The sequence below is a fragment of the Colletotrichum graminicola genome, assembly GCF_000149035.1.
Source record: "Colletotrichum graminicola M1.001 genomic scaffold supercont1.3, whole genome shotgun sequence".
Taxonomy (NCBI): domain Eukaryota; kingdom Fungi; phylum Ascomycota; class Sordariomycetes; order Glomerellales; family Glomerellaceae; genus Colletotrichum; species Colletotrichum graminicola.
The window spans coordinates 1,259,411-1,280,907 of NW_007361007.1; the positions used below are offsets into that span (position 1 = coordinate 1,259,411).

General features: G+C 56.1%; 5 protein-coding genes across 5 annotated transcripts; 2 read left to right on the forward strand and 3 right to left on the reverse strand.

The window, feature by feature from the left end:
• Window positions 1-371: 371 nt before the first annotated feature.
• GLRG_01264 (uncharacterized protein) lies at window positions 372-2,692 on the reverse strand (the record flags this gene model as incomplete). The annotated part of the gene is made up of 3 exons (XM_008091949.1): window positions 372-2,302; window positions 2,348-2,515; window positions 2,569-2,692. 3 exons carry the CDS (start codon window positions 2,690-2,692, stop codon window positions 372-374), a joined length of 2,223 nt encoding a protein of 740 aa, XP_008090140.1.
• A 524-nt stretch (window positions 2,693-3,216) lies between these two features.
• On the forward strand, window positions 3,217-6,897 carry GLRG_01265 (uncharacterized protein; the record flags this gene model as incomplete). The annotated part of the gene is made up of 3 exons (XM_008091950.1): window positions 3,217-3,379; window positions 3,438-3,847; window positions 3,898-6,897. The coding sequence occupies 3 exons, from the start codon at window positions 3,217-3,219 to the stop codon at window positions 6,895-6,897; spliced, it is 3,573 nt and encodes a 1,190-aa protein (XP_008090141.1).
• Window positions 6,898-8,481: 1,584 nt separating this feature from the next.
• Window positions 8,482-9,423, reverse strand: GLRG_01266 (nicotinamide N-methyltransferase; the record flags this gene model as incomplete). The annotated part of the gene is made up of 1 exon (XM_008091951.1): window positions 8,482-9,423. One exon carries the CDS (start codon window positions 9,421-9,423, stop codon window positions 8,482-8,484), a length of 942 nt encoding a protein of 313 aa, XP_008090142.1.
• A 1,861-nt stretch (window positions 9,424-11,284) lies between these two features.
• On the reverse strand, window positions 11,285-13,511 carry GLRG_01267 (uncharacterized protein; the record flags this gene model as incomplete). Its single annotated transcript, XM_008091952.1, has 2 exons — window positions 11,285-12,654; window positions 13,037-13,511. 2 exons carry the CDS (start codon window positions 13,509-13,511, stop codon window positions 11,285-11,287), a joined length of 1,845 nt encoding a protein of 614 aa, XP_008090143.1.
• A 7,061-nt stretch (window positions 13,512-20,572) lies between these two features.
• Window positions 20,573-20,951, forward strand: GLRG_01268 (uncharacterized protein; the record flags this gene model as incomplete). Its single annotated transcript, XM_008091953.1, has 2 exons — window positions 20,573-20,666; window positions 20,878-20,951. The coding sequence occupies 2 exons, from the start codon at window positions 20,573-20,575 to the stop codon at window positions 20,949-20,951; spliced, it is 168 nt and encodes a 55-aa protein (XP_008090144.1).
• Between the last annotated feature and the right edge of the window lie 546 nt (window positions 20,952-21,497).

Here is a 21,497-nt window from a genome sequence, read left to right on the forward strand (position 1 = left end):
CCAACGGCCCAGGTCGATTTGCCTGGCAGCTAGGAGGACTTTCCAAGGAAAAACAAGAATAGCATCTTTGGCGGGGAGCCACGCGCGCGAAACTGTCTTGGATCCATGCCGCCCAGCGCATCTCGGATCTTTGTGGGCGTTCCCACCCTTCCCCGGTAGCCGATATTCTCAAGTGATCTGGTATCTGTATTTTGACGAGAGCCTTCACTAATCCCACAAGCCATAGCACATGTCCTGATGCTCAATCGTACAGTTCTCCGGGAAACAAGTTTTGCGTACAAGCTGCACTCACGAAACAGCTCGTCGCCGGTCCAGTTGATGCCTCGTTCGCTTCCTTCTCTTTCGCCGATCAAGGTCATGTCACTGAATGCCTAGTGCCCACTGAACCCTTCTTCGTGCCAGTCGCCGTGGCTTTCGCCGACCTTTCCATTCAAACCCCCAGCGCCAGCGGCTGCTGCTGCTGCTGCCGCCGACTTGCCTAAGTTGCTGGCGTGCTTCTCCACGTCCACTGTGCCAAGCCAGTATAGGGAGCAGAAGACGAGCAAATGTAATGCAACACAGTACGCCGCGAATAGATTTCTGCTTGTGCGTGAGGCAAGCACCATCCGCGTTACCGAGTATACCACCCGCTCTGGGAAGCTCATTCGCTTGTAGGCCCTGGCAGATTCCCGACCGCGGAAGGCGGCAAATGGTGAGATGTTCGACTCGTACGCCTTTCGATATCTATCCATTGTGATACCCGGGTTCCCGCTGCCTCCAATCGAAACCGTCGACGGGTTGGGGTTGGATGAGTATGCTGCTGATGATGACGTAGCCGAAGGGCCCGCTCGGTTGTATGTCGAGACATACCTCGTCTTCTCGTACAGGTTGAGATTGTCCTTCTGCAGAGCCGATACCTCTTGCCTCAGCTGCGACACCGTGCGGTGGGTATTGGACAGCTCGGTCTCCAACTCGGTGATCCTCTTCTTGAACCGATCGCGCTGTGCCGTGATCATTGGCAGGATTCCTGAGCCGCCGCCCATCGGTTCACCGCCAGACATACGGGGGTCGATCCCACTAATGATGGATGATGTCGGCGATATTCTTCCCCCCCTTCGTCCCGGCGCAACCGACGGCGCGTAGCGGGTGAACGTCCCCGCTACGGACGCGCCTGAGGGGAAGGCGTTTGAAGTCTCCGATTGCAACGTCGCGAGATCATTTTCGAGACGTTCGTTGAGTTGCTGCGACTTCTCGAGCTCCATGTTGGTCCTTGACATCTCCTCCTGGAGATCGGACAGCTTCGTCTGGAGGTCTTGGTGAGACACACGCAGGATGGTGAGCTCGTCGCTGAGCTTCTTGTTTCGCGCCAGCAGTAGTTTCTCAAGCGTGTCGCCTTGGCTCTTGGTCTCTGACGCACTCTCAACAGCTTCCTTCACATCGTCGTCATCCCCTGTTGAAAATTCGATGCTCTTGAGCACCTCGAGCTCCTGCTTCACGTCTTCGTAGTCACTCCATTTCTGCACTTTAGCCTTCAGGTTATCTCTCTCGTCTTTGAGGAGGCCGACCTCCCTTTCCAGGCCGCGAAGACGGGAGTCTAAATCACGCTTGATGCCCTCCTTTTCGACCCGAGCAGCATCGAGTTTCCGGATGAGTGACGAGTTTTCTGATCGCATGCGCATGTAACCCGGGTCATCCTCCAGCGACGTTGGCGCTTGCGAGGTGACAGAAGTTTTTGCCTGTGCCAATTCCAGTCTCAGTTGCTCGTTTCGTGCCTCAACCTCGGCCAGTCGTGCGCTTGTCCGATCGAGGTCAGAATGAAGCATCTCGATCTCCGCGCTGGTAACATGGCCAGCTTGAGCCTCGGTGTTCACGTCATCCGTCTTGCCCAGACGCTGGTTGACCTCGTAGCTCGCCTTGATTTCGGTGAGGAGACGTTCCTGGTTTTCCACCTTTTCTTCCAATGTCCTCTCCTTCGCAGCCCAGTTGTCCTTCTTTTCGTCCAGAACGGCGACCCAAGAAGCTTCTACCTCCTTGACCCTGCTATCAAGGGTGCTTTCAAGCTCCTTCTTTGCGGCCGACTCTGTCTGCAGCTTCGACTCGGTGTCCTCTAGCTGCGTCGTCAGCTTGGCGACAGATTGTTGTAAGTGCTGGTTCTCCTCGGTTAGCTTCGGCAGGGTGTCCTCGGACACAAGCATCGATTCAACAGACGCCTCGAGCAGTGGGTATGGATCGGGAGCATCGGAGAGGGACGTGTATGCTTGGAGGAAAGCCGAGTTGATAGACTTTGAGTGATTCGTGAGGAGGTCGATAAAGGTTTGGTACGCTGGTTGGTTAGCGGGGAGGCTCTGAGCACAGGCAAACGACGTACCCTTCAACAAGCCCTTGATCTCAACCAGCTTTGTAGAGTCGTCAAGCTTTCGAAATTCCTTCGTCTTCTGGGCCAATTCTTTACGTTGGACTGTCGAGTCCCTCTGATAGGTTACGATTTCCGAGGCGGTGTTATCAAGGTTCGATATGAGGTTCGTGTAGTCAATGGCTGAATCGGTTAGACTGCACAGTAAACAGCTGTGTTTGGAGTTTTCTGCTCACTTCTCCAGGCCGAGATGGCATGCTGGAACTTGTTGCCGCCCTCGGGAAGATTTGGAGCGTCCAAGGGCTGCTGTGTCTGCCGGGCGTTGCCCTTGGCAGCTAGGACGGCCTCAACGTCTGCCATGTTGATTCGGGTTTCTCGATCGCAGCTTGGTAAATTACTTCATCACTGAGCGTATGTAGATGGTGGAAACAAAGAGGGTGGCGGCAGAGGTGCAGAGTCGTTTCAATGTGTCGAAGTCGTTGGGTGCAGCTGGCGTCGTAAGGTACGGAGCGAAGGTGTTTCGGCTGAGCTCGCCGTTCGGGGAACGTGTTCCCTCTCCGGGCAGCAACCTGATTGGCTGTGCATATCCATGTCGTGGTGCACAGGCAGCAATGATCGTTTCCGCCCCTATGGAGCCACCCCAGACACATGCCTGTGCCGGTAGGACGGCAACACGGCAGGCCGCTGCAGGAAGGTAATGGAGCATTTTAGAGTGGTGTTCCATGTAATCCACCATCTGCTCACCTAGCTCTGAAGCTTCTCAGCCGCATCGTGATTACGGTACTCCAACTTCACGTCGCAGTCCAGCTCCGCGCAAACGAGACGACGCCACAATACACCCTACAATGGCATTGCGGCACTCATGATACTGCGATTGACTCAAAATGGCATCAGAGGATCCAGACAACCAAACCTCGACTGTGCCTGGGAGAACCAATGCGATGGCAAATGACGGGCCCTTTGTCTTGCGTACGTTGCTGAACGAGGTGCCCTTGTCGGCAGATGGCGCTGCAGAGGGGATCAAGATCAACTGTGTCGACTATTTAGGTAATAGAAGCCTGGTTTCCCATCAAGCCGATTACCGTGCTGACCCTCTCATGGCTAGACCACAACCTTTACGTAGGCACGAGCGCATCCGAACTGCTTCACTTTGTCCAGATCCCTCCCGACCCAAACGATCTAGCTGGACAACCGTCCTTCATACTCGCCTCCCGGTTGCGACCAGCTTTTGCCGAGACTAGCAACTCCCGCCCCGGCATCCAGCAGATCCTTCTCCTTCCCAAGGTTGGAAAAGCCTGTGTCCTCTGCAACTGGACCGTCACATTTTACTCGCTCCCTGAATTCAGCCCGGTATTCGGAACTACCCAAGTCAAGAATTGCAACTGGGTTGGTGGTGTCGACTTGAACGACCCTCAAGATGACGCCGGCGACCCCTCTGCGGGGGTCTTCATTTGCTTGTCTTTGATACGGAGGATTCAGGTTGTGAGGATAGGGGAGGTCGCACGAGCAGTCAAGGTAACCAAGGCTTCTGCTCCGAGTGCTATCATGAACTAATGGCAAGCTAGAATATCGACGTACCCGGTACCACAATATCAATCCGCCGGGACTCTATTGCATGTGTGGCAGACGCCAGGAGCTACTCTTTACTCGACGTTGACAGACAGTTGCGGATTCCTCTGATGACTATCTCCTCACTAGATGACTCGCAACCAGCTGGAGAAATTGGCCAGGCTCAGGATATTGCCGGAAGCGCCGACGGTGGGATATTGCGGAGCGTCTCGGCAGCGCAAAACCGGCCGCTCCTGTCTGCCGGTGACCACCACGGCCATGCTAGAAGCACGAGTCTCGGAGGTTTGCTCACCGGCGGACGGATAGACCCCGGCCCTCGATCAGCAGACGACCGCGCAGTCCAAGGATCGTCGCCCCCAATACGCTCTACTAGCCCTAGGCCTTCGGGCGAAGGATCTCAGCCCTCACTGACAGACAAGCCTCTGCCTGCTGCGCCTAGAAGTGGTCGGGCAGAGACCTTGCCGACGAAACCAACTCCTGTCTTCCTCAAGCCGCACATTGTTTCGCCAACCGCCGAAGAGTTCCTCCTTGTCACTGGTACAGGCCCATTGGATCCCGGCATTGGAATGTTTGTGAATCTCGACGGTGACCCCACAAGGCCAACAATCGAATTCGACAGGTACCCTAGGGAAGTCGTAGTTGATGGTGGATCACCCGACCTCTCAACGTCGAAGATGTCGCTAGAGGTAGACGAGGAGGGGTACCTCATTGCGTCCATGACAAAAGACTCTAACACAGGATTGCGCCACGGCCTAGAAATACAAAGATGGGACGCCGACGGAGCGGAGCCAGAGACTTCCAAGTGGTGGCTTGAAGCAGACCCGTCTGGAGGACACGAAACGACGCCGCTGGGTATTCGCTCGCTAATGGGCACCGATGAAACCCACTTTGAAGAGATCGTTGACAGACTCTGCCAAAGGAAGTTTTCACCCTTTTCTGGAGGACTCCCTGAAAATCCCATATTCTCGCCAAAGAGTGCCGACTCGCGTACAGCGTCGTCATTGGAGCAGGTGATCAAGGAACGAGAGCTTTTTGAGCGCGACGTTGATTCACAGGACGAAGAGGCTCTACCCGAAGACTGGGAACAAAGCAGAAACGCTGAGGAGGAACACTTTGCACGACGGCTGGCAAACGCTAAGTCCAGGATAGCAGTGTGGGCGAATGACCATATCTGGTGGGCGATTCGAAATCCCATGCTACTGCGGTTGGAAGCAAGGCTGGAAGCGGCATGCGAGCAGAATGGCACTTTCAACCCTGCGAATCTGGACCGAACAGCAATCTTTACGGTGCTCAATTCATTCAGGGGACAGGATGCCAAGTCTGAATTAGAGTTCGTCACCTTCAGTTATCTGCGACAGCGTGCTGGGGTCCTGCTCCTTACCAACTTGTTGCATGCGGAAGAGACACCCTTTACAGACGCAGAGCTAAAAGCGTTGGAGGAGGTCCTTGTGGACAGCAGCCTAGATCCCCGCGTCGTCTTGTCATTACTACCTGGTCTGCGGAATGAGATTGTGGAGAGCCGTAAAGGGATTTGGATCTTTGGCGGTGTCAAGAGAACAACGGAAGACTACCTGGAGAGCGAGCATTATAAAAATGCCAGCCACACAATAGGGACTCTCGGCAACAAGGTCATGCAGTTCCTGAGACGGTTCCTAACTGCATGGAGGAAGAAGAAGGGATTCGGCAGTGTGGCGGACGAAAGCGAGGTGTTTCGGACGGTCGATGCAGCGTTGTTGCTGGTCCTCCTTGAACTCGACCAGGACTCGCCCGTAGGACTGGCCAAAAAGAGCTCGTCGGTCAGGTCAGAGCTGTACGACGTCGTTGACAAGGGAGTTGACTGTTTTGAACGAGCTGCCTCCCTTTTGGAATCTTATCGCCGTCTATTTGTGCTCAGCCGGTTGTATCAGAGCCGCAAAATGGCCGGCGACGTTCTCGCGACCTGGAGACGCATCATCGAGGGCGAGCCCGATCACGGCGGCGAACTACGAGACGGCGAGCAACGTGTTCGGGGGTATCTGACAAAAATTAGCAGCCAAGCCCTTGTGCGGGAGTACGGCGTTTGGCTCGCGAGTCGTAACCCGAAGCTGGGCGTGCAGGTTTTTGCAGAAGACAAGGGAAAAGCGCCCCGGTTCGACCCGGCAGAAGTTGTGAGAATTCTGCGTGAAGAGGCACCCGAAGCCGTTAAGTACTACCTCGAACATTTAGTCTTTGGCAAGGGTCACTCAGGTTATGCCAACGAACTCGTTGCATACTACTTGGACATTGTTATCAGCGATCTCGAGTCCTCCCAGGAGAGCCGAGACGCGTTGGCCGGCACATATACATCATACAGAGCATTGCAGGCCCCCAAACCAACATATAGACAGTTCCTTACGGACAACGCTCCTGAAGACGACGAGGTCTGGCAGAGCCGCCTACGTCTACTACAACTCCTTGGAGGCGGTCACCAATACGACGCTGCAGCAATTAGGGAGCGCATCGCAACACTGCCGGATGAGCTTCTTGTACCCGAGACCATCATTCTTGATGGTCGAGAGCGGCGTCACGAGGATGCTATCCGGCTACTCGTTCACAAGCTGGGAGACTACGACACAGCTGTCTCGTACTGCCTACGCGGCGGCTCCAGCATCTACACGCGGCCTGACGGCAGACGGGAGAGCACGCCGACGCACGACATGCAAGCCCGGCTATTCCGGGCGGTTCTTGGTGAATTCCTCGCCATCGAAGATGTCAGCGATCAGATTGAGCAGACAGGTGCCTTGCTGGAGCGCTTTGGTAGTTGGTTCGACGTAGAGGATGTTCTCGCCCTCGTCCCCGACGAGTGGTCCGTCGACGTCGTGGCCGGATTCCTTATGACGGCGCTGCGCCGCATCACGCAAGAGCGGCACGAAACAACAGTCACCAAGGCACTTAGCTCAGCGGAGAATCTGCGGGTGAACCATGACTTGATCGTCAAAGTGGACGAAAAGGGCCCGTCGATCGAAGCCCCCAACTAGCAGACCCTGTCTGGGCCAGGGAACCGTGTTGATGTAGATAGCCCCCAAAGTGGATATGACGGTAGTAAGAACAGCACGATGATAATGATTACGTCTCCAAGCAGAAGTTTGTTGTTGCATTCGTCGGTGAGCATGCGCACTGGGCGTTCACCTAGTACGCAGGGTAGGCGGCCATGGTCATCCGTTCCCAAGTCTTGAGGCGTGTATAACGGGCCTCGCCAACCCGGTTCCTGTCATACCTATATTCCATAGCCAGAGGAAGACAAAGAGCTAACATGGCAGGCCACTCAACATGATGTCATATCATATGCTCGTGACGCGCATTTGCCTTGGGTAGGCCGTTACCGCTTGTGCCCAGAAATCCTAGACTGCGGGTGGAGCCAACATCGTGAGAACGACACGGGGGACGGGCTCGTATTGAAGATTAGGACTCGACTCGAAGGGAGCGTTGTCACAACAGCCAGGCCCTCATCGCTTCCACCTTGGACTGCGGCTGCGAGTCACATGCTCATATACCCAACACTTTTGAGGCATTGACCGTGCTGTGATTCTTTTTTATCGGAGGATATTAGCGTCGAGAACGACGGCACTCGGCCGTAGCTGGCCGCTACGGCTGGTCTGTCTTGCCAAGGGCGAAGGCGAAGAATGGGAATAACGTGGAACCACGACGCCCCTCTCTGGGGCTGATATCCTCATCTCTGCAGAGCCAATCACTGAGCAAGATAACGATGCGTGTCATAGTCGGCGGACGAACAATGTGGGGTGGACATCAAAACCCAGCTACGATCTCGAAACTGCATGCATCCGAGGACTCAAGGAAAGAATGCGTTGAGCCGGCCACACTAGATGACCGCTTCAGTGAGACAAGACGGGGAATCGCTCGTGATATGAAGAGATCGGCGTGGAAGAAAAGAGAACGAATCGATAGAGAATCGGACGCTGGTTTTTGGAAACCAGACCATCCTATCGGGCAGAGTATCAGAAGCAAGACGGTTTTCTTCATCTACCATCGAAGCTCCCCGTGACTCGTTGCGGCCCAAACGCCCTTTGAAGCATGAGTTTCGCCGTCAATCTCCCACAAACCTGCATCCTCTCCCACTTTCGCGTTTCGACTACAGCCCGAGCTTCGCACGCAGCATACTGGAGAACTCAAATAGCTCTAGTCCGATCTCAAGCTACCAGCTTATAGTTAGGCTTGCAAATGAACACGACGGTCGAGCTCGAGCCATGTTATTAATAGCCTATAGCATGCCACATTCTCCCAGTAAGCCAATTAGGATGCGTAGCCAAGCCGAGGACGGCTGAATGGGCGAGAAACCCAATGCCCAGCTCAGCCGCACCGGGGGCACGGCATTGCGCGGGCGCATGTCTGGGGAAGTTGGCTGCTGTGCGGGCGCTTGACCTCCATCTCCGCTTCAAGAGCGAGGAAAAGTTCATCCAGACAAACAAGCGCGAAGGCGAGCTGAAAGGCGTGCCCCTGACGTCGTACGTGTCTTGGAATAGGGCTGCGGCCCAACAAGTGACGCAATCCACATCAGCGTGTGCCTGTCGTTTATAAGTGGATGCACATCCGTCGTCTCGTGCTCACGCAGCAGCAGCACCACCCTCACCCTCACCACCGGCGGCAGCAGTCTTGCGCTTCAGCACGGCGCAGACCAGCCATCTCTTCCGGATAGTCGGGTCCTCGAAGCCTCTGTCCCAGGCCCACTCCCTTTCCTGACCATCACAGTCTCGTTCCCAAATCGTCTCGATTTCAAGGCCGGCCTCAGCCAGTGCCGCCTCCCCAAAGAAGTCGCGCATCTTGGGCCGACCTGTATGGAACCCGGCGACGACCCAGCACCTAGCTTCGCTATTATTGCGGAGAAACCAGTCGATCGACTTGTGCAGGTTCGTGTGCTGCCATGGCATCCACAGGCAGTCGGCGACGAAGACCCGGTCAAAAGCGTGCCTATTGGAGACTGAGAACGAGTCTTCGAGCTCGCCCCACGAGTGACCCTCGACAAGCACCTCACGAGCCTCTATGGTGTTCTTAGGGGAGACAGCCGGGACAATGTTGCGCGCAGCGTTTGCGCGGAGGGTCTTGAGAACGGCGGGGGCTGGATAGTCCGTCACAGCGACGCGGTCGGCGCCGAGGAGGGCAGACATGATGCTCGGCAAGGCCGTACCCGCACCCAACTCGAGGGTGGTCTTGCCACGAACGTCGAAGTGGCTTATGGGCGGACCCAGAGGGGACGTGATGGCGCCATTGAGCTTCAAGGTGGCGGCCTCGACGAACTCGCCGAGCTGTAGGCTGGCGTTCCAGAGGTAGTGACTGAAGAGTTTGCGGTCGTCCTCGGCGCTGGGCTCAGCAAGTTCGAAGAGCAGGGGCTTGCGAAGATGCGGAGAAGCGTACTCGATACCGTGGTCAGCGTCGCCGTGCTGATTCGTCACGTCGTCAGGAAAGATGACGCCGAGGGAGGTCATGAGGAAGTCTTCGGGTGACTCGGCGGGCGGACCGACAAGGGAGATGCGGGACGTGAGCGCCATGGTGACGGGCCCGGGGAATCACGGAGGGACTGGGTGTAAAGAGCGCTGGTGTATGTGGAAAGGATAGGATTTTGGATCGGGCGGGGGGTGGGCTGGTCGACCGAGACACCAGGAGGAGGAACGATACGGGACCAAACCGAAACGAGCGAGAGTGATTCCGACGACGACGACGACGACGACGACGATAACGCAGCGTTGAGTTCGTGATGGGGATGAAGATGACGCAACGGGGGGGGGAATTGTTCGCGTTGTGTGTGGGCGTGGGTGTGTGTGAGAGGGGTCAGTCGGCATGGCGGGGTTGTCGGGCATTGACTGCCCCGCCATCAACCATGGTGCGCGGCGAAGCGCGGAAAAGACAACACCAGCATACGATCTGCTAACAACCCAGCACGGCCTGTGTTCCAGCAGAGAACAAAACAGAACAAAACAGAGTAGAGCACGCGCGACGGGATCTGCTGTGGAGATGGGCTGCCGAAACTGGAATTGGGTCGTGGCGGAAACTCGCAGCCGGTTGGAACGCAAATAGGCAGCCGTCTGATCTTCTTCATCTAGATGAGATTTTCAGCCTCGACACACGGCATGAAGACGAAGGTGGGGGGCATTACCCCCGCAGCGAAGAAACATGAGGTAAGCAGCTTATACCCAGGCGGAAAGAAAGTCGTCAGCGGGTTGTCCGGAATCCCGGGGGAGGCGGTGCAAACAGTGATTCCCCATGATGGCCGCTGCTGTACTATTATCGTACAGTACAGTACCTGATGCGCTACAGGCGGTGTGTGCTCCTGAGTAAGGTTATGCTAAGCTTTCCGCCACGGGGGACCCGCTGGCCTACCTACAACGTATCCGTATGTACCTGTAGGAGGTAAAGTGCCCGTAGGTACCGTGCAAACCCCGCTCCACCTCACTCAACCGGGCTCCCTCCCTCTCCTCTCCGTCATCATTCACTGCCACCGAAAACGACCAACCCACACCGCACCAACGAAAGTCGGTCTCACCGGACGGCCCACGTCGGTTTCGTGGCTGTGGCTGGCTGTGCTGCTTGCTTCCCGCGAATGAACCCACCCACCCTCCAACCCTCTCCTCCCCCCCTAAGCGATGCTGGCTTTCTGTGCATGCACGCTTATGCGTGGCTATTTTCGATTTTTGACCATTGAGTTGGGTCATCTTTACAGGCCTCGCGGTCCATCACAGCCCCCCCCCCCCCCAGTGGACCACACCCACACTCAAACCACCGCAGGCACTTACCTGTACCACACAGGTGCAGGCAGCCCACTCTCGCCAAACAAACAAATGTTGCACAATTTGCTGGATGGAGTCATCTTCCCCTTGTCTGCCACCTCACCCGGTTTCTCATGGCCGTATTCCTTCGAAAGCCGGATGGCCGAGGCAGACAGAGCGGGTCAGTTGTTTCAGGTCAAGCGGTTGCCTAGGACCGATGGGGTGCACATCGTGATATATCCCAAGAATTACGACTTACCCGACATCGGCACGATCCAGCCCAGTGATGCTGGCTACCTCTCTATCAATGGATTGTGTCGCACGCAAGTATCCATTCTCAATGTCTCACAAAAAGAGAAAACATGAAGGGGGGGGGGAGAGAGAGAGAAGCATTTCGTATTGAACCATCAAGCCGTCGGCCATGGTTTAGGGTATCAATCAGCACACCGTCCCCTGGTGCAAACACACGCATACATGAAGCTGTCCCATCCAGTCGTGAATATCAAGCCCAGATTCCTCCTCGTAAACCACACGATGTATAATCCCAGTTTCTGCGCCTGCCATGCTCTCTGACAGGGAAGATTTCCCCCGCTTCTTTTGCTTCCGTGTAAATCAAAGCGATACAAACGCCCGCCATCGTCTTCCATTACCGAGATGCCTGACAGCTCTCGAGCATCTCGTGCATCTGCCGAATCTGCTCTTCGGTGGGATCATCCGAGATCCATGGGCCCTTCTCCTCTTCGGTCGCGCCAAGGAAGCCCTCGGCCCGCTTCAGCGTCTGCACGTCCAGGTCCGTCACGTAGTTGTTGCCGTCCGATAGCTTGATGCGTACTTCGTGGTCCGTCGACAGCATCATGTCGTCTTTGGCCAATCGCCGGGGGCCCTCAAACACGGCCATGACACGCTTCTTCATCGTCATCTGGCACTTGTCGAAGCCCCACGAAGACGGGTAGTCGCGGCGGTTCTTGCGGCCCTTGACCTTGAGGGGGATCGGGCCGCCGCCCCGGGAGTGAGTGAGGCCGCGTGACTTCTGTACTCCGTTGACGGGGTTACCCTTCCTCTTGGTCGGCGAGTTGGTGCGGAGCTTGCAGTCCTCCTCATCATCGTCCTCAGCCATGTCGTCGTCCTCCTCCTCCTCCTCCTCCATCGACGGCATCTGCGTCTGCGTGGGGAGGTGGTTCTTCTCGAGCGTCTGGTGCACCTCCTTGTCGTTCTCCACCTCGGCCAGGCGCTTCGCGTTGATGGCTTCGGAGGGATCCTCCTGCTGGACGATGCGCAGCACGCAGTCGTCCAGATGCTCGTAAAAGTCCTGAGCGTTCGAGAAGGTCTGCGAGCAGGTCGAGCACTTGCCTGTGGCATCCGGAGGGTAGCCGGCAAGTTTCTTGCCGCTGCTGGCGCCTGTGCTCTTCTTGCGGCTGTTGGGCGGCGTCTGCTCGACGCCGTGGACAGCCGTCAGGTGGCGCTTGAAGACGTCGGCGCGGTTGAACGACTTCTCGGCCGCAGAGCCAGAGCCGGGGCAAAAGCCGCAGACCATGGTGCCCTTGTAGTGCGTCAGGGTATGGCGGTTCTTGTCATACTTGCGCGCGAAGCCCTTGACGTGGTAGTCACACGTCACGATGGGGCACTTCTCGGGGCGCTCATTCTGATGAGTGAGCATGTGCGCCTTGAGGTCTTTGAAGGTCTTGCCGCACTCGGGGTGGGGGCATCTCTGCTTCTCCTTGCCCTCGTCGCCGCTGTAGTTGTTGCCATCCGAGTAGTTGGAGGGGAACGAGTGCAGGCTGGGGCGGCGAGCACCCGCGGGTGTGGCGTAGGGGCCGAAGTGCTGAGGCTGGGGCTGCTGCTGCTGCTGCTGCTGCTGCGGCTGGAAGCCGCTGTGAAGGAATGGCGATTGGCTGCCGTTGCGGACAATGGACTGCGATGACGCAGAGAGCGCTGGCGATGCAGGATACTGGTTGGGGTTGTGGAAGGCGCTCATGACCATGGGACGGCTAATGTCAGGGTGGATGAGGGAAGGGTCTGCAATGGCGGAGGGGTGGTTAGCGCACGACTCTTTGCGGAGGACGGTCGTGCTTGACAGAGGAAAACCAACAGGAGGAAGCAAGAGGAGCGATGAAATGACCGCTGCTCTGAGAAAAGAAAGTAGAAACGCGCGAATTCTTTGGCGAATTGCTCCAGGCAGGCGCCGGAGGAGAAGAGAGAGAAGAAGTCGGAGAGACAAAAGACAGGCTGGACTTGCGCGAGGCGGGCGTGACAGGCGACGAGGACAGTCGAGCGTCCAGCGCCAAGCCCGGCTCGCGGACAGTAGGAAAAGAGCCAACAGACTGGCGAGGGGATGGAGAAGAAGGAGCCTCGTGAGACGAGGCGGCAAAAGCGGAGTTAGAGACGTTTGGCAACTCACCCACGAAACCCGGAGGCTTGGTGTTCGCAAAGTCAAAAGCTGCGAAGTCTTCCATAGCTGGGCCGGCGTAGGTCGAGTACTCGGTACCGGTGGTGTTGTAATAGTCGTGGGGCACGATGCCGGGGGTCAGGGCGATAGCGGGATGCGCCCATTCGTGGACGAGGGCGGGCTGTTCGTGGTGAGATTGCGGCGAGCCCACGTTGGAGGAGGCCGCCGAGGGAACGGAAGTGGTGGAGAGGTTGGATGAGGGCAATTGGAACTCGGCGTCCTCGTAGAGGCCAGGCGACGTGCGGCTTTGGTACATGAAGTTGTTGTCGTAGAGGGAGGGCGCGTCCATGGCCATGGAGGTTGGGTACGTGTAAGAGGCGTCGGCAGGGATGCTCATCTCCAGGGTTGCTGAGCTGAAGACTCCCTGTGGTGGCTCAGGGTAGAGGACGTAGTCGTCATGCTCGGAGCCCAGGTGCTTGGGGAGCATGGTATATGATTGGTTTATCGAAACCATCTTGGAGCGAGAGAGAGAGAGAATGAGGAAGTGAGGTTTGCTGGTGAGCTATGTTGCTGCCGATCAAATGCGAGGAGGCGGTTGTGGGTGATGTTATATGGTTGGATGCTTTGCTTGACTGATATCGCGCTGTCCGAGCAAAGCCACAATCGCTGTACCTTATGCCGTCACTGCTTGATGGCTCTCGGTTAGTTCGTTGTACTCGGGGTATTTTCAGGGCCCTCTCTAAGCAAGTAGACTGCTGCGCTGCTGCGCTGTGCTGCGCCTGCTTTCTTGTGGGGCTGATGAGCGCACCTGCAGCAATGTTCATGCCCGCGGCCTTTCCGCGTGCTATGTAAGATGTCGTAGTAGCGTCCTGCTTCTTGGAGGCTCAAGTCTTCTCGACACTAGCAAAGAGAGGACTGGCTGCGTTTAGAAGGAGGAGTAGGAAGAGGAGACGAAGAAGAAGGAGAAGAAGAAGACGACGAAGAAGTGGAAGGCCGAAGCAAAGACAGTGGAGTGTACAATGTCTTTGTCCAAGCGTGAGAGAGGCAAGATGGTCGTCGTTGTTCGTATTTGGTGTCGATGGGACCAAAGATTCGGGACTGATGATGATTGTAAAGACTGGCGGGAAACAACCATCAAGTGCCTTGGGGCCTTCACGACTGATATAGATCCGGCCACGAGCCGCGCTGCTGTTGACAGAGACACCACGACTTTTAGACCGGGGGAGGGGAGGCACATGGGTTCGACGGCCATGGCTTGCTGTTGCTGGCACTCAGGACCCAAGAGGGCGTGGATCAACTTTCCCCTCCACATGGTAATGCCCCCCCAGGAGGAAGGAAAAGGACCAGCGCCCAGCGGCCAGGGACGGAATGGGGGGAGGGGGGGCGTGGCTTCCTGCACTAGACACCTCCCCGTAGGGCAGAGAGCAACAAGCGACACCGAGACGGAGAGAGGCGGTACAGCAGGCTTGCAACAAGGGTCAGGGGGTGAGTGGAAGAGCGGAAAGGGGGCGTGGTGGAGTGGTGGGTGTGGTGGATGTGGACGTGGGTGTGCGGTACCTACACTAACCACGACATGGACTACCTAAATGGGTGCGAGTAACAATACAGGTAAGTAAGTAATAGGTAGGGTATTCATTCGTACATAGGTATGGCCACGAGGCTTGCAGGTAGGTAGGTAGGTGCCTAGCTAGGTGTTAGATAGGTAGCGACGGCATTTCGTGCCTTTGCTTCCTGTTAGGCACTCTCCTCCGCCTCCTCCTCCTCCCCTCCCACTCTCCACTTCGCTCCCCTCTGCTCATCCATGGAGACCTCATTTAGCGCAAGATACGCAGCAAAGTGATCTAGCCTCGCTTGACTTGGTCAGGGCCCCGGCTTTGGGACACCCGCCGGGTACTAGAGCCACGAAACAGGCCCATTCCAGATTCTGCTTTCTGGTCCAGGAGCCTTTTGCGAGCCAGAATGGAAGGGAAGGGGAGGGGTGTGGGCTGGTGTGGTGTCATGCTTGTTGTTGTCTCTGCCAGCGATGTGGGATGCCAAGATCCATCTCTGCCCTGGTCTCTGATTTCCACCCGCTGCTCTGTCGTGGTGGTGTGCGACAGAGACAGACATTCATTAGCTCTGGGAAGGTAAAAAAGGAAGCCTGGGATCACCGTAATCATCACAGGCGTCGTGCTGGAGAAGGAAACCAGAAGATGAAAACTTTGATGAAGGGGCAAACACCCCCCCGAGAGAAAGGAGGCCATGGTCACTCACTGTACACGCCACTTGGTCCGTTCCGTCTGGCCGGTGGCCTCCCACCACGACGAGCCCAGTAATAATACTGTAGTTTACAATGTCTACCAAAGCGAAGCCCCCTTGGACGAGTGCTGGGTAATGCCGCCTGTCCCTGGCAGCTTGGACCTTTTTGGTCACTTTCGACACAAAAAAGTACGGTTCAATATACTTTTGGTGCTTCCGGACAGCTCGTGAGCAGCGGGGTTGCATCCAGCCCCTTGTATCTGGCTGCCAGAACCTCCCCGGGAACTGGTAGACGAGAGAGCTTTGGCAGGGATTCCATCCCCCAAACAAGACAGACAACACAGGCTGTTGAAGGTCTCCGTCGTTCAGCGAGCTTGCTGGGCAAGTGAAGGAGAAAACCACCGGTCCATCTCCGCCCCTGCATACCGGATCGAACCTGTTTGCGCATTTCTCGGTACGATTGCCCCCTTCCCCTCGAGCTAAGACCAGAGAGGGGGGGAGAGAGACAGAGACAGAGACAGAGAGCTTGGGTCTGTCTACCTGCTGAGAGCCGGTCACCGCGGCAGACACCATGTTGCCGGAACCAGTCTGCAAAACAAACACCATATACTCACTCCGTAGTGCTAAAGCGTCCGTTTTCGCCGGATCCTGGCCTTACGTGCTGCGTCTGCGCGGCTCGCCCTTGGACCATTTCAAGTCTTGTTGGATCGCCCAGCGGTATGCAGGTGATATTAGTTGACCGGTCGGCTCGTGTCTAGAGCCTGTCTACTGGCTTATGCAAAACTTCCTTTTTTTTTATCCCACACTCGCATCGGATCGCCTCGTAACCCTCGATTGGAAATTTCAGAGTGTGTGCAGGCGGGAGATGCCACGTCCTGCATATGCCGATGGCGGTAAAGCAACATGAGGGTCTCAAAAAAAGAAAAGCCAAGGACATTGGACGGGAGGCACGACAGCCATGCCATGCCATGCCACAAGCCCCCCTCCCCCCTTCCTCTTCTTTCCGACGACAATAGCACCACGTAAGGATCACATCAACAAATGTTAGCGTCGATATCTTGTTGGCGTGCATCAGAAGCGCCGCCTGCTTTGCACCGCTCGATAGCCTCGAAAAGGCATGGGCACTCCCGATATGGCTTCATCATGTGTGCAAGGCGGGAATATTGTGGAGGCGCCGGTTATGCGGGTTGCGTCGAGTCAATACTACGCAGTACTCCGTACACTACGCTAAGAAGTACCTAGTACGTACAGGTAGTGCTGCATGTTCGTGCATTGGGATATTTTTATTCACTGCCCACGACGCTGCGATGCGAGGGCAGGCTTGTGCTGTGCAAGGCGGCGCCTAGCCTTCTCTGTCTGTCTGTCTGTCTGTCTGTCTGTCTGTCTGTCTGTCACCTCCTCTCTCTCTCTCTCTCTCTCTCTCCCTTCCCCCTCTCATATCGCGATGCTTGCAATGATTCAGTTCTATCAGTGGAGGGCCATCCTCTCTCCACGCTTGCACCATGTGTGTGGCAGCACCATGGTGTGTGTGTGCACTGCCCGGCCTTATCCGTCCCTCTAATTCAGAGGCTAACTAAGGCGGCTTGTCACGTCCTGCAAGTGGAGTGGTGGATCACGTCGAGTGGCAGGCAGGCGGTGCCTGGTGTGTGGGTTGTACTATGTACGTACTCCGTACTGGTGACGAGGTCCCCCCCCCCATGAGACGGCGCCTCTGTCTCCTCAAGAGGTGAATGGCATCGCATACGGGCCGGCGAGATCCTGCACATAGCACTCTTTGTCGCGACCACTCACATTGCGATTGCTATCAGTCCCTGCTGTCCTGGCTTAGATGATGCATGTCGGCATCTTATTTGCAGCATCCTGTCCCGAAACGATAGCATGCCAGCTCAATCTCGTCAAGCCCACACCTCGTTTGTATCGCGCATCTCCGACTGGCAGAGACACGGAGGGAGCTTCGCCAACTGTCCGTAGCAAGGCGCGGCCAAACATCGTGACTAAGAACCGCAGCAGCCTCGATAAAGTTTCACCGGTCGACTGTGACTGGGTCTCTCTTTTGTCTGTGATGCCATGCCAATCCGGACTGGCGGGCTACTTACTTGGCTAAACCTAAGGGATCGGACGTCGTTGGAAAGGCTCCCAAGACAGTCGGTCACGGCCATTGCACGCTAAAGGGAGGGGGGTACCATGGCACAACACCACGCGTATATTGTCCAGTTGAAGGCCAGAGCTCCATTTGGCCCATTTGAACCATCGTCTTGGTGCAACCGGCCCCTCGGGAAATGTATAGCAGCCGGTGGAGGGGAGGGCCGTGTTTTTTGATGGTTAATCAGTCTAGCAGCTTTCTTCACTCTCATGCCACCAACCAACCAACCTGCCGTAATGAGACACGATACTAGTCTCATTCTCTCCAAATACTCACGCCGCTGCTGTTCTTCTGCACCTCACCTAGGGGTGACATACCATACCGTCAGGCTGCTTCTGGGTTGACTTCCATGTCTTGTTGTATTGGCGCACATCCCGGGGACCGCCTGCCCGGCGAAAATGACAAGTCGCATCTATCGACAACAATGTAATGTGCCTTACGTTGGGGCAGTGGTGGTCATGGAGTCGCAAAGCCAGCCCGGAGGAGCCTTAGCATCCGTCGTCGTACCGAGCAAGGTAGTTTTTTTGCCAGCGCGCGATGTCGCGATACAGACCAGATTCATTTCACTAGTTTGCCTTGAGGTTACGGCCGTTGCTACATTGGCCTACCTGCTGGTAACTGTTCGATGTGCAATCTCTCACGGGGCGCCAAGGCATGACGATGTTGCCGGGCCGTGAAGAGCGGCATTGTTGAAGGCATACCTGCTCCGCTCGCAAACTCGGTCGGATTTAGACGTACACACATAGCGCTGTTTCGTTTGGCGAGGATCGATACACTACTGACCAAAGCATTCCGCTCCATAGGCTACCGGCCGGGGACACCCATGGGGATCTCACAGAGTAGTCTCTGTCCCCCAGAGACATGGAGCCATAAGAAGGATAGCGGTGGCTCGTCTGTCTAAGACAGCCAACGGCGACAGGTGATTGGTTTCTTTACGGTACCCGCTATCCTTACCTTGGGGATAGTCAAAATCTTAAAAAAGAAATCCAGGAGGCGGTGCAACCCTGACCTGCATTCACCAGCCTCGATGAATGAACCTTGCCAAGGATCTGCCACCCACACGGATGCCACAGGTGGGTGTGTGCATGGTGTTCAGTGACTTGAGCTCCCACCAACGTTCGGTGCCCATGCCACGTAGCGGTACCTATCACCCGGATAAGCAAGCTTGACACCATCCCGTCTTCTTGGGAACACGGATGCGCCCTACCGACACGACTTTCTTATCCCTCGGGAACCCTGCAGTCATCAAACATGGAAGCATGTCGATAACTGGGACGTAATATTACATGGCCCGTCTTCAGAGGACGTCTGCCCCCGGACTGTTCCCCAGAGCTCGCTCGCTCCCCTTCATGCCGGGATCGAAGCGACGTAATGTGTATCCGTGACAGACAGAGGCTTCGGCTTATCGCCGCAACCCACTAACGGCTATCAACTTCGGCAAACTGCTTACACTACCATGCCAGGCTTGGGTTCGCCCCGAGTATCTCAAACGAGATACAGTATTCGTCCAGTGAAGCCAAAGTGAGCCAAAGCGGTGCTCGCCGGGATTCAGCATTCTCACCCGAACCCGTAGCCTCTGTCCGATGTTCCACTCCTGAGGGCTTGGTTGCGACTGCAATTCAACGGCGACCCACCCGAGCGGAACGCGCCCTGTTCGCCCTCTGAGTGCTCTAGGTAGTTGGACTCACGTGCAAGCAATCCGTGAGTGAGATCTCATGGCGAGGCCTCCGAATTCCTGGCCCCAGACCCGTTGCATGCGTTCGCTTGGTGGCTTGTTGGGCCCAGTGTACCCGTACGGAGCCATACCAAGTACGGGAGCGATCTCGTACCTAGTTGGAGTGTAACCAAGCGGCCGGCGTGGGACGGAGAGAGACATACCCAGTGGCATTTATCTGCCGGGGCTCGTCCCTAGAGAGGGTTCACGCCGTCTTGCATGGTGTCAAGTGGGCGCAAGTCTGCATCCAGAGAGAGACGGTAAGCATTCAGGGCGCTCAGCCCTACCGATTCGACAAAAGTTCCTACCAACATTGCCTGCGCAAGCCTCTTGGGGTTCCCCCGAGAATCTGCTGCCGGTCACAAGGTAGATGCGAACTTGATGTTTCCACCCCTCTTCGCCATGGCTAGCCAGGGGCTCCGACATGCATGTCCGAGCGTCTTCTGATGTTGGATATCGCCAAATAAGATTTGCACTCAAACGCAGGGAGAATGACATGTTCGAGAACAAGACGGCGACCGTTGTCTTGGGCATCTGACTGGACCGGACCAGCACCACGTCTCCGGTAGGCAATTTTAGTGTCGGTCGCACTGGCTCAGTGTGTTGGCCGAGTGTGGCCTCGCACACCTGCCGTTGATGCTTGCGATTGGTCACGAAGAGATGACGGATCTGTACAGAATAGGGGCAATTTCTCAATGGTTGGTCGTCCGTAAGAAGACGGACAGACAGACGGAGGTACGTGCATGGTAAGCGGGGAAGGCCGCGACTACCGAAGATGATGAGTGTCATTTTTTCATCTTATTTTTGGTCAGAGCTGGCGGGATAACCAAGGGCCAAGGGTGGACGTAAGACGAATGAGAGGTACAGTGTCGAGGCTTAACGATGGAGGTGTTTTGTGTTGATATCCGAATCTTCGGGTCAGTTGGAAAGTCGTTCTGTCTCGGGATGGTTCCTTTCCCTCTTCTGGGTGTGAAAGCCCATGCGAGGCAGGAGTAACGACGACGCCGTCGCGTCCTTCCTACCTAGGTTGCCAGGTTCCTTGGGCACACGGTAGAGCGTGCAGACATGGTAATAATGCATAGTAATATGCCGCTGATGGCGTGTAGCTGATGGCACTAATCTGAGCATTGGGACGGGCTCGGGAGCATAGGGCTGAGCCTGCACGCAGTTGGCAGTCGCTAGGTAGGTACGTGACCTACCTAGGTACGTGCCTACCTACGGATACTGTACACTACATACTGGTAGCAAGTGGTAAGTGTACGTACCTAGGTACGTATGTATGACTTGGCTTCCTTCATACCTACCTATGCACCTACCTACCTACGTAGAGGTAGGTAGCTATCTATGCGAACTCCCCTCCCCTCGGGACCTCCATCCCCCCCTGCTTCTGACGAGGCAGCAGCTTCGCAAGAATATCCGTTTTTGTGAATCGAGTATACTTTGAGCACCCAAGATGGCACTCGATGTGGGTGGTATACAGCAAAAGGAGAATGAGGATGAGACCCGCTCTCCCCATCAGGAGCGCACAGGGGTACTTACGTTGTACTGTATGTTTGCCGGCCCTCGTCGTCGGGTGTGTCGTCAATCCTCGACGCAGTGTCCCCTGATGTATCTGCTGGAGTAACCAAATCCATCATCCGAATGCTTGGGACGAAACGGGAGGGAGGTAGGTGTAGTACACTAGGTACCCATCCTGCCAACCTTGCGTGCTGCTGCTGCTGCTGCTGCTGCTGCTGCTGCTGCTGCGTGTGTGCTTAGGGCGGGACGCACAGACTCATGCTTTCCTATTCGGGCAACCTGTGCGATACCTTCACCAGCGACCCACGACCTAGGGGCGAGGGGAGGAGCCTGCACGTGTCCGCGGGAGAAGCAACGCACTCCGCTCCCCCCTCGGCCGTCATCTCTGGCAAACATAGGTAACAAGCCCGTCTCATTGGGTCTATTTTGCTCCTTGTTTCTTATTGGCTATTCAACGGCGACAGATTATCAGCCAAGGTTGCTGGGATCGGCGTGACCGACCAGAAAAACGGCAGGCGGAAGTACGGGGCTTCACGCAAAGACACACGTACGATTACGTATAGTGGGCCAGTGAGAGCGTAGGTCGTTTACTTCCTACTACCTCGGTGCCCACCTAGCACCCGGGTGACGAAAGAGTTGGCCGGTTGCCATGTGGTAGTGGTAAGGAAAAGCGGCCCTCTGTTTCTCCTTTTTTTTGGTCTCCCGGGTGCTAGATAGGTACGCCGTGGAACGATAAGACGGAGCACCTGTACTGTAGATCCGCTGCTACCCATCATTCCGTGTCCTATGGATTCGGGTTCGCATTCCTCATCTCCACCCTTGGACGGACGGACTCTCGACGATGCGACGCGACCGTTGAG